This window comes from Coregonus clupeaformis, chromosome 17 (assembly GCF_020615455.1).
Source record: "Coregonus clupeaformis isolate EN_2021a chromosome 17, ASM2061545v1, whole genome shotgun sequence".
NCBI lineage: Eukaryota > Metazoa > Chordata > Actinopteri > Salmoniformes > Salmonidae > Coregonus > Coregonus clupeaformis.
Window position 1 is genome coordinate 24,649,308 of NC_059208.1, and position 12,617 is coordinate 24,661,924.

General features: G+C 42.8%; 1 protein-coding gene across 1 annotated transcript; it reads left to right on the top strand.

The window, feature by feature from the left end:
• The first annotated feature begins 1,442 nt into the window (after window positions 1-1,442).
• paqr6 (progestin and adipoQ receptor family member VI) lies at window positions 1,443-8,623 on the top strand. The gene is made up of 7 exons (XM_041875279.2): window positions 1,443-1,696; window positions 3,281-3,408; window positions 3,616-3,821; window positions 6,431-6,557; window positions 6,647-6,743; window positions 7,008-7,152; window positions 7,432-8,623. Exons 1-7 carry the CDS (start codon window positions 1,502-1,504, stop codon window positions 7,695-7,697), a joined length of 1,164 nt encoding a protein of 387 aa, XP_041731213.1. The 5' UTR covers window positions 1,443-1,501; the 3' UTR covers window positions 7,698-8,623.
• Window positions 8,624-12,617: the final 3,994 nt, after the last annotated feature.

Here is a 12,617-nt window from a genome sequence, read left to right on the forward strand (position 1 = left end):
CTGCACTTCATTAATTTCCTGTACCTCACAGATTCACTCAAGTCACTTAAAAGTCTAGCGTGCTCCCAGTTACTGCTTCTTCATTTGGAATTATATTATATTGAATTCTGTATGACGTTGCAACCAAAGTAATTTGTGTCTATTTCACAATAAGCTTTGATAGTGGGTTGCACTTATTGATATGATATACACTGAGTGTACAAAACATTAGGAACACCTGCTCTTTCCATGACATAGACTGACCAGGGGAATCCAGGTGAAAGCTATGATCCCTTATTGTTGTCACTTGTTATATCCACTTCAATCTGTGTAGATGAAGAGGATTAGACAGGTTCAAGAAGGATTTTTAAGCCTTGAGACAATTGAAACATGGATTGTGTATGTGTGCCATTCAGAGGGTGAATGGGCAAGACAGAAGATTTAAGTGCTTTTGAACAGGGGTATGGTAGTAGGTGCCAGGCGCACCGGTTTGAGTGTGTCAAGAACTGCAACGCTGCAGGGTTTTTCATGCTCAACAGTTTCCCATGTGTATCAAGAATGGTCCACCACCCAAAGGGCATCCAGCCAACTTGACACAACTGTGGGAAGCATTGGAGTCAACATGGGCCAGCATCCCTGTGGAACGATTTCAACACCTAGTAGAGTCCATGCCCTGACGAATTGAGACTGTTCTGAGGGCAAAAGGGGGTGCAACTCAATATTAGGAAGGTGTTGCTAAGAGACAGGGAGAGATCATGAGAAATTTTTATATCAGTAAGTAGGGCAAAATAAAACTTCCTCAACAGAAACTCTCAATAGACGATGACAGATTTGCATCAAACCAACTAGTGTTTTATGTTGTTTTGCCAGCCGAAAAATGGCAAGCAAAGCATGCCTGGAATATTGAACACGGTGTGGTTTGCTGGGTTCACAAACAAAATACTCTTATTGACAATCTCCCTTGCTATCTGAACAGAAGGAGTCCTCTGTTCAATACTGCATAGCAGGAACATGTTATTGTCATGCTAGCTTTGTTAGCTAACAGCCCACCATAATGTGACAATGCTAACCACTGTCTAAATCTGAGTCCATGTCTGGGGATGTCTAGAGAAGGTTGACACAATGGAAGACTGTTGAGTCCAGTCAACAAGGACATTATGACAAAGGAAGGAATACTCATTTTGATGGAACCATGAGAAAATTCTATGGAATGTTTTTGTGTTGGTTTGTAATTTGAAACCAGGGAAACAGAGTGGACTGTTCCCCAAACTGTTCACATACATTGGATGTGTCTTGTGTGATATGTAAACACATTTCTAGTTCTGATGGGTATGTAACAGTGTTCACACATTATATCTGAGTGTATGGCAGTGTCATTTCTAGAGCATTATATCTAACAGCAATTGTCTTCCTTTCCCTTTCTCTCTCTGCAGTGTTTCCTTTGTGGTGGGGGGGCGGGGGGGCCAGCGGTGGTGGGGTCTGGGCCCAGGGCTGGGGCCAAGGCTGGGGCTGGGGCCGCTGTATGCAATGGGAACCAGGGCCTGGAGAGGGGCCCCAGGCCCCAGCATTTGACTGCCCAGTCTGGTGTGTCCTCTGCCAGGGATGCAGGGCCAGGCTCAGGGAGGCCTGCCAGAGAGGGAGGGGGGCCATCAGACTGCCCACTGACATGCTAAGCATCAAACTCCCCCAGCTCTTCGACATCCACCAAGTCCCCAAGGTAAGAGTGGCCAGACTGAAAGAGAAACCCTTTGCAACCATTTCACAAACCTTCAGAGGTTTCACTGACTGAATGTTCATGTTTTACTAAATATAGGAAATGGTGTCGAGATCAGGATTATATGTCACACAGTTCCCAGAGGGCTGTCTGCACTTATGTTCAACCCAGTCCTTGCTCCATCTTCACCCGGGTCCGTATTCACAAAGCATCTCAGAGTAGCAGTGCTGATATAGGATCAGTTTTGCCTATTAAATTATAAGGAATAAGAGGGGGGATCTGAATTGACACCCAACAACCTGCCTGCTCGACCCCACCCCCTCCTCCCTTCTCCAGACCATCTCTGGAGACCTTCTCCCATTCCTTACTTCCCTCATCAACTCATCCCTGACCACTGGCTGTGTCCCCTCTGACTTCAAAAGGGCCCGAGTCGCTCCCCTCCTCAAGAAACCAACACTCGAGCCCTCTGACGTTAAAAACTACAGACCAGTATCCCTTCTTACTTTTCATTCCAAAACATTTGAGTGTCCTGTCTCTGACCAACTCTCTCGCTATTTCTCTTAGAACGATCTTCTTGATCCTAACTAGTCGGCCTTCAAGACGGGTCACTCAACGGGTCACTCAACCGAGACTGCTCTCCACACTGCCAAAGCTGACTTTGTCTCCTCTATTCTCATCCTCCTAGATCTATCCACTGCCTTCGACACCGTGAACCATCAGATCCTCCTCTCCTCTCGCTCGGTTCTAGTCCCTCTCCTCTTCTCTCTATACACCAAGTCACTCGGCTCCGTCATATCCTCACATGGTCCCTCCGATCATTGATATGCGGATGACACTCCACGCTACTTTTCTCCTTCCCCCCTTCTGACACCCAGGTGGCGACACGCATCTCTGCGTGCCTGGCAGACATCTCAGCTTGGATGTCGGCCCACCATCTCAAGCTCATCCTCGACAAGACGGAGCTGCTCTTCCTCCCGGGGAAGGCCTGCCCGCTCCAAGACCTCCATCACGTTTGACAACTCCACCTTGTCCCCCTCCCAGAGTGCAAAGAACCTTGGCGTGACCCTGGACAATACCCTGTTGTTCTCTGCAAACATCAAAGCAGCAGTGACTCGCTCCTGCAGGTTCATGCTCTACAGCATTCGTAGAGTATAACCCTACCTCTCACAGAATGCGGTGCAGGTCCTAATCCAGGTACTTGTTATCACCCATCTGGTCTACTGCAACTCGCTGTTGGTTGGGCTCCCCGCTTGTGCCATCAAACCCCTGCAACTCATCCAGAATGCCGCAGCCCACCTGGTGTTCAACCATCCCAAGTTCTCCTATGTCACCCCGCTCCTCCGCGCACTCCACTGGCTTCCAGTCAAAGCTCTTCTTTTTTCTGGCACCCCTATGGTGGAACCAGCTTCCTCCTGAAGCTAGGACAGCAGAGTCCCTTCCCCATCTGAAACCCTACCTCTTCAAAGAGTATCTTAAATAATCTCACAGGACAGGTCTTGATGTCCTCCAGTTGTATGTTAGATAATCTCTTTAGTAGCCTAAAGTATGTACTGTATCACAGCAAATGTGTTTGTGTTTTGCCTTCAGGTGTTCCGGGAGGATGGGATCATCTCAGGCTATCGTCACCCCCAAAGCTCTGCCCTGGACTGCATCCTTAGCAGCTTCCAGATGACTAATGAGACAGTCAACATCTGGACCCACTTCCTGCCCACATGGTATGTACACGAATGCAAACACTCTGAATGTAGACAAGATCAGATCCATAGATAGCGGGAGGTATTCTGTAACAATTAGGGCTGGTTTAGACTGGAAAGCATACGTATCAGATTGGTGTCTTCCTGTCTTCGTATGAAATCTTCCGATAACTCTCTAATTTTATCTGAATTTGAACTGACGGTGTTGCGACGCGTCTCATTTCCCAGGTACTTCCTGTGGCGCTTCAGCGTCCTGTGCTCCACACTGAACTTCCTGTCGGAGAGCTACACCTGGCCGCTGCTGGTGTACATGCTGCTGATCTGTGTGTACCCCTTCACCTCCAGCTGTGCCCACACCTTCAGCACCATGTCCCCCGAGGCACGCCACATCTGCTACTTCTTCGACTACGGGGCCCTCAGCCTCTACAGCCTGGGTAAGGCCCACTGCATGAAGTCTGACTGTCTGCACTTCACAGTTAGACTATTTGTACTTCCTTTACCTTTAGTTATTTTTTATTGTTAAATTTCCTCCTGTACCAAGTCTGCCAACTCTCACAGTAGGCTACTGCTTCTTCTAATCCGACCTTGTGCAATACCACAAGGTACAGGCCAGGGGCCATCTTTCAAGTTCCAAAAAGTCTCTGCGAATTTGAGAAATTCGTTGCACGATTAGAACTTTATATCCTTGGCCACTACTACTTCCCACATTTGTAACCATTGTTTGTGTGGTAACGTCATTGTTTGTGTGGTTACTTCATTGTTTGTGTATGTATGATTTGGCGCTGTGTGTGTCGTGTTGCTGTGCTGTCTGGGCTTGTCAGATTCACTTTAATTAAGGTTTTTGGCCCACAAAACCTCATAATAATATATGTCTTGTTCAAGTATCAAGACAAGCTAAAATCGGTTCGACAGCTTAGTATCAACAGTGAAATCAGAGTGTTTTCTTCTACAATCCTTTGAATCACCTTTGAAAAATGTTTGTCTTTCATTTAAAACATTCAGTCTGAGGGTTGCTCTTCCAATAGAGAAGCCATACAGGGCTACTTACAAACAGAGAGCATGTTGCACCAGATTGCACTGTCAGATTTAGGTCAATAGACAGCATAGATTAAAATATCAGCATATGTTTTCCTCTCGGATCCAGCATCTGGGAAAAGTTTTTATGGATGTTTGCATACCACTACTCTACACCTTCATGTGGAGATTTTCCATGGATTAATGTCTGTGTCCACGTGCTTGCTCAACGGTTTCATATACTTGGGTATTTGCATTATGCTTGTGAATACGCATGCTTTTCTTGGGTGTGTGCTTGCTTGAATGGGTGTGTGTGATAGACTTGTCCCTCTGTCTTTCGAACATAAACTTTGTCCCTTACTTTGAAAAACTGCCGCTTAAAGCCATATTAACGGATATGAGGCCCCTGCAATTTGATCCTTAATCTACCACAATTCTCCTTACTGTCAAAACATACCCAGCCCTAAATGTCCAAAAGTCAATTTCTGCGATAAGAATTGCAAATGTTTACTGTAGGTGGTGTTCTGCAGCCAAGTTTATTTTAAAAAAGCCTGTAGATTTACCGGAAGTACATAATTGGGATTATAAACTGGTGCTGAAGCATATTTACAGCAAGTGCAAGGCCAATGTTTAATTAGTAGGTTGTTAGAGCCTAATTGATACAGTATGTTGTGAGCATTGCAATTTATAAGCATTTTAAGTGCTTGGTGAGTGTATGGTAGGTAAATGCATGGTAGATTTAGACTCAGATATTGTACAGTACCAGTCAAAAGTTTGGACACACCTACTCATTCAAGGGTTTTTCTATATTTTTACTATTTTTTACATTGTAGAATAATAGTGAAGACATCAAAACCATGAAATAACACATATGGAATCATGTAGTAACCAAAAAATGGTTAAACAAATCAAAATATATTTTATATTTGAGATTCTTCAAATCGCCACCCTTTGCCTTGATGACAGCTTTGCACACACTTGGCATTCTCTCAACCAGATTCATGAGGTAGTCACCTGGAATGCATTTCAATTAACAGGTGTGCCTTGTTAAAAGTTAATTTGTGGAATTTCTTTCCTTCTTAATGCGTTTGAGCCAATCAGTTGTTTTGTGACAAGGTAGGGGTGGTATACAGAAGATAGCCCTATTTGGTAAAAGACCGTCCATATTATGGCAAGAACAGCTCAAATAAGCAAAGAGAAACGACAGTCCATCATTACTTTAAGACATGAAGGTCAGTCAATCCGGAAAATCTGTGCAATCGCAAAAACCATCAAGCGCTGTGATGAAACTGGCTCCGCCGTGTCTTTGTGAGACGCAGAGTAGGTGAACGGATGATCTCCACATGTGTGGTTCCCACCATGAAGCATGGAGGAGGAGGTGTGATGGTGTGGGGGTACTTTGTTGGTGACATTGTTGGTGATTTATTTCGAATTCAAGGCACACTTAACCACAGCATTCTGCAGCAATACGCTATCCCATCTGGTTGCGCCTAGTGGGACGATCATTTGTTTTTCAACAGGACAATGACCCAAAACACACCTCCAGGCTGTGTAAGGGCTATTTGACCAAGAAGGAGAGTAATGGAGTGCTGCATCAGATGACCTGGCCTCCACAATCCCCTCGACCTCAACCCAATTGAGATGGTTTGGGATGAGTTGGACCGCAGAGTGAAGGAAAAGCAGCCAACAAGTGCTCAGCATATGTGGGAACTCCTTCAAGACTGTTGGAAAAGCATTCCTCATTAAGCTGGTTGAGAGAATGCCAAGAGTCTGCAAAGCTGTCATCAAGGCAAAGGGTGGCTACTTTGAAGAATCTAGAATATAAAATATATTTTGATTTGTTTAACACTTTTTTTGTTACCACATGATTCCATACGTGTTATTTCAAAGTTTTGATGTCTTCACTATTATTCTACATTGTAGAAAATAGTAAAAAATAAAGATAAACCCTTGAATGAGTAGGTGTCCAAACTTTTGACTGGTGCTGTATGTTTTTTAACCTTTCAATGTTTTGTGTGTTTGTGTCCAGGTTGTGCCATAACCTATGGCTCCTATGTGATGCCTGACTGCTGGGTCAACAGCTGGCTGCACCAACACTTTGTGCCCATTGCCATCTGCAATACACTATTCTGCACCAGCCTGTCCTGCTATTCTAGGTAGGCAGCCATACTGTCTCCTACCCACAATGCATCACTCTCCTGGTCATTGAAACCATTGTAACTTTCCTCCCTCTGTTTTTTTATAGATTCCTAGAGCTGCAATTTCCACACCGGAGTAAAATTCTCCGGACAGGGGCATTTGTCTTTCCATTCATCTTTGACAACATCCCTCTATTTTACAGAGTGAGTGTATTTTAAGAAGGTGTAGACAGAGTTCACAGAAAGTCTGCTTGTGCAGTTATTGGGTTGCATTCTGTTTGTTATGTAACAGTTTAGATCCGATTAATGCCTCTCTTTAATACTTTGACCAGGACTTTTGACTCATTAACTTAGAAACGGATTTTGTGTAGAATAAATAAAGATTTGACCACATGCTGTTAAAGCTTTTAATCTATTGGCCGCTGTTTGTGCCAATGATCTTATGTGTGTGTGTGTGTGTTTGTGTAGCTGCTGCTGTGCTGCGGGGGCAGCTGCTGTCACAGTGAGGCCCTGCCCAGTCACTGTTACCACCTACTCTTCGCCTTCCTCACCTGCTTCCTGTTTGCCTCACACCTCCCAGAGAGGCTGGCCCCGGGGCGCTTCGACTACTTCGGTATGTCCACGCCAATGCCTGGTGTTACCGTGGCAACTGGAATTGGGAGGTTATACCAGTTATTGAGCAAGCTTTAGCTAGTCTGGCCAATTATTGTTGGCTCATATCGGTATCATTTCTACTGTGTCAGTGATGGTACTGTAGGCGAATATTTGAATAGTGACAATTCTTTGAGCAAACCTGGTAAAACCTTGTTCACTGCAGTATCATGAAATCCAAGCATTTTCAATGACTTTCTCTCTCATTGATATCGCTCTCCTTCTCTCTCTCCTCTCTCAGGCCACAGTCACCAGCTTTTCCACATCTGTGCCGTGGTGGGTACCCACTTCCAGATGGAGGCGGTGCTAGCAGATATGACCTCACGCAGGGCGTGGCTCATCACGCAGGCGGCCGAACCCTCCTTCCTGAGTACCCTGGGGGCACTGGCCCTCGGCATCATCCTCAACCTAGGCATCATTGTCATCTTCAGTGCCCCTCTGCTGTGGAACCCACACCACAGTGCCAACCACCCACTGACGCCACCCACGAAACGCAAGCAACAGTGACACTCCCCACAACCAGTGACCACCCAGTATGTTCAAATGAAAAGGGTTGGCTTAACCATTCTCCCAGTCGTGAACTTTGGAAATAATAACCACAAAAAGTTGTATTATACCTTTTAAAACCAGGGAGTATTTGTATAACTCCATTGGATTATTATCACAGGATGGTTTTTCTACATGTTATTCTAACGTCATTATAAGGTTTGTTTAGGAGTTTATTAATGTGTTCACTGTTTACTTTGAATCTGAATACCCAGCAATTTTTATGAAGCCTTTCAGTTATTCAGTATCATTGTTTACTGTTAAAAGTTGTGGAGGTATTTAGAGTTAAAGGATCATATGCCGACTTCTTTTCACTTATACTTGAAAGGCTTTGGGTTGTATGAAGCAAATTTGATGTCTAACAACACATAAAAGTGCCTTCTTTTATAGATAGTGACACAAATGTTACCTAAGTACTCGTAACATTATTTCTGGTTTTTGAAATCTCAAACTGGAAAAATATTTAACTGTAAAGTTGCAGGGAATTTTCATATTAATATATAAGTATTTAGCTACTGTTGTTCATTTGTCCTATATATTTGTAAGCCATTATTAGAACATCTCAAAACCCATATTTAATATAAAGTATGACTATCCATTACATGATTCTCATGACTTCTAAAATAATCTGCACTCTCACTAACTGGACTACTTAGTATGATTCCACCATTTTATTTCAATATTCACTACCATCTCATTTAAATCTACATAATATATGCAGTTTTCGATTGCTAGACCCCATTTCTCCACTATGAGTTGAATAGATTTACAGACCAGTATAGTGCTCTCTCAGATGGCCTGCTCTAAATGTCTAAAGGTGCTATCTAGAATCTAAAAGGGTTCTTCGGCTGTCCCCGTAGGAGAACCCTTTAAAGAACCCTTTTTGGTTCCAGGTAGAACCCTTTTGAGTTCCTTGTAGAACCCTTTCCACAGAGGGTTCTACATAGAACCCAAAAGAGTTCTATCTGGAACCAAAAAGGGTTCTACCTGGAACCAAAAAGGGTTCTCCTATGGGGACACCCTTTTGTAACCCTTTTTTCGTAGCGTGTATCTGAAAGCTACAGCACTGTACCATGTCTATGATTAAAAGACAGGTGCCATTTTACAGACGTAGGTTTCCATGGAAACTCCATGGTTCTTCGCAGTATGTGTTCCTGTAAATGCTCAGCCACTTTTATTGTTCTTAGGAGTAATCTTATTTTTTACTTCTACCATATACAGTAATGGTCATTGGATACATTTTTGTGAAACACTACGTGCTGTTTAAATGTCAGAGAATTACTGAAATTCTCCCTTAAACATACCCATCATTGTAACATCGATAGGACGTACCAAATGATCCTGTTTATAACAGCTATCTGATGGAAGACATCTTAGATGATGGTGCACAACAGAACCTCATCTCCCAGGCATGTGGTTGTGGTCAGTGGAGGTCAAAGGGTCTTGGCACTGTCATGTGGTATCGTGGTGGTCATTACAGGTTTATGGTGAACCAATACACCACACCCCATGCTGATATAACATTGTCAGTGGCTATTGTTTACATGTATCCTTGAAAAATAGTGTGGTATCTCTTGAATATGTATTCCTTGTAGTATATATAACAGCACTTACTGTTTCTGTTCAGTTGTAAAGCGTGGTGCATATGTACAGGTAATTGCCAAAATAAAGGAAACACCAACATACTGTAAAGTGTCTTAATAGGGCGTTGGGCCACCACGAGCCGCCAGAACAGCTTCTATGCCTTGGCTTAGATTCTACAAGTGTCTGGAACTCTATTGGAGGGATGCGACACCATTCTTCCACGAGAAATTCCATCATTTGGTGTTTAGTTGATGGGGTGGAAAACGCTGTCTCAGGCGCCGCTCCAGATTCTCCCATAAGTGTTCAATTGGGTTGAAATGTGGTGACTGAGAGACACACACACACACCCTTTAAACCCCCTATGCTCCTTTGAGACCATACTTTCAAAGTCACTGAGATCTCTCCTTCTAGCCATGTTAGCCAAAATAATGGACAACTGGGCATTTTTATACATGACCCTAAGCATGATGGGATATTAATTGCTTAATTAACTCAGGAACCATACCTGTGTGGAAGCACATGCTTTCAATATACTTTGTATCCCTCATTTACTCAAGTGTTTCCTTTATTTCCTTTAGTTATCGGTATATTTACGTGATTATTTTTCAAAACGTTTTAGATTAGGAAAAGTTATTAATTACATCCCCAACATCATATGATCATTTCTTGACATAATAGCACTTACATGTACTACACTAGACCTAACACACATAGTTTATCATGTAGCTCTGTGTCTAGCATGTAGGGGAGACCAGTGTTGGTTGTCACAGTGCTTATAACTCCCAAACTAGAGGGCGCTGTGCAAACACACACACACACAAATTGACTCAAAGGGACATATGTTGTTCTCAAGGCATAAAATGCTGCATTTTGTTAGGAGTATCGTTTGATCAAAGAAAGGCTATTTCTAAGACGCTGTATACTATATTGCTTCATTTCCTGTTACAAAAGGAATAAACTACTAGCCAACATTGTGACAACCATCCCATCAGTGGAGGCTGCATAGGGGAGGACGCTGCAAAATATTGGCTGGGACAGAGCGAATGGAATGGCATCAACACATGGAAACCATGTGTTTGATGTATTTGATACCATTCCACTGATTCCACTCCAGCCATTACCATGAGCCCGTCCTCCCCAATTAAGGTGCCACCAACCTCCTGTGAACCTCATACTGTGTGACAACCAACCCTGCGACGAGGCTGGTTGTCACAAGTGGACAGAGTGTGTTTAATGGCTTATAACTCCATGCTGGAATAAGACATAATAATAGGGTCCCTATTTCAACGCAAGACCTTGGTCTTTCTATTAATGTTGAAAAGAGTCTTGTAAGATATACTGGTGCTGAGAAATACACACCAGAGTAAAATGTGTGACAACCAACCGCAGTCTCCCCTAAAGGCTTTGGGTGGTTATGAGGGAATAGAAAGTGATATTGTGGTCAGTGAGGGAAATGGACTGTGATGCAGGTTGAGGAATACAGAGCATAGTGTACATGCAGTATAGGCACACAAACAAACACACACACGCGCACATACACACAAACACACTTTAATTTACTCCAACGAGAGCCCTATTGTTTGAAAACCAATTTTTGTTTTGAGGGTTAGTGTATTGAACACAGAGAGACCCATAGAGTTCCCCTTTTCATCATTCTAATAGCACTCAGTTTTCCACTGTTGATTTTGGTATGGTGCTTTCATCGTCTTACAAGTTGTTTCTTGGAAGTGGGTTGTGATTAGCGTGTGGCCGAGCATATCGACCATAACTGTATCTGAATTCACATATTGTAGTGCTGATATACATGCAGTTGGTGCATATAACCTATTGTCCTTTAAGTTGTTGAATATTTGAATGTTCAACAAAATATCAAAATATTCTGTTATGCTTTTGTCACTGAAATTTGCTTTAGTTCAAACTAGGTTATCGCTGAAAAAAAGTGATGACCTATTAGTTCAAATGTGTCTGTTTGTTTACGTCGATCACTTTCATGAAGCTACAATGATTCCCAAAGTGTGTTCATATTGAATGGCATGTTACAGTAAGTAAAACAGGAAGCTATGCAAAGATTTGGTTGGATGACACCACAAACCACACACCAATTACCTTCCAGTGATATGACTCCTGAAGAGTGCTAGGTTTTAGCAAAGAGGAAAGAAGCGGTTTGAATGAATGTCTGTGCCTATTGTCCTTTCATACTATCTTTAATTAAACCTTTATTTTAATTTAGCATGTATGCTGTGTTTTGTGTGGAGAACTTAATATAGTTCCTGGGAAAAAAACAGAAAAAATAACATTTCATTGTTTGCTATCTTGTTACTAAAAGTGTGTCAATGCTGCATTATTTGAGTGTATTATCACTGGAATAATTTCTCTAATAAAAATTACTTACCACATATTTGACAGCATTACTGTGTTTGTCTGTTAACTGTGTATATCAACTGTATCAGTTGAAATGTTGGATCATGTAGGGGAGTACTGCAGTTCTTTTCCAATACAGCAGGTGACAACCTTTCACTAAGCAATGATCTACTGTAAAACAACCACTGTATTGGTATATGTATGAATGTGAGCAGTAGGAGGCATGATTGTACAATAAAACTTTTTTTTTGCCTGTGTAGCCAACAAGTATGTAGCGAACCTCTTGTTGCCAAGCTTAGCGGAAAATGTAGTTATTTTGCCAGATTCTACCAAATTTGTTTTAAACAAATATTGCTTATCTTGTTTTGAGGCAATTTGAGGTTCTTTTTTTCTCTCAGTCAATGGGGAAGATGCTGAGATCTTGGTCTCTACACTTCAGATGGGGAATAGAGGCTCTCTTTTCCTTGGAAAGAGTGTATTAGGGTCTCTTTTAAAAGGGGAGTGATAATGAGGGAGTTGAGATGGTAGAGGCAGACTCATTTGGCTCTAGCCCTGGAAGGAGATGGGCAGTGGAAAGTACATCTCTATAGGGGGTTGAAGGTATAGTCGGGTCTCTGCCTGGAAGACGTGATAGGAAACAGTGGTCCAGCATGAGCCTAACAACTGTTTTCATTTCCAATACACTAAAGAGAGGGAGAGAGCCAGCGATATAGCATTACTCACAACCCATTAGCACTCCTAAGGGAGTGGACATGGAAAAAAGGTAGGGAGAAAAAAAGTGTGAGGTCAAGAGAGGCTGCATTAATATACCCAAAGTGTGTTTGTTTGTTTGGGGGGTGATGTAAGGTAATATAAAACTTGATTCTTCCAGTAACTGATGTGTGTGGTGAGCGTTCCAGGGCGAAAGTACTGCTGTGTGTAATTCAGGTAGTTGAT

What these genes read in the sequence shown, in the direction of transcription:
- paqr6 (XM_041875279.2), top strand. Translation starts at nt 1,502, where the DNA reads ATGCAATGGGAACCAGGGCCTGGAGAGGGGCCCCAGGCCCCAGCATTT. An exon ending in ACATCCACCAAGTCCCCAAG is followed by an intron (nt 1,697 to 3,280) that starts GTAAGAGTGGCC and finishes TTTTGCCTTCAG; the next exon opens with GTGTTCCGGGAGGATGGGAT. An exon ending in GGGGCGCTTCGACTACTTCG is followed by an intron (nt 7,153 to 7,431) that starts GTATGTCCACGC and finishes CTCCTCTCTCAG; the next exon opens with GCCACAGTCACCAGCTTTTC.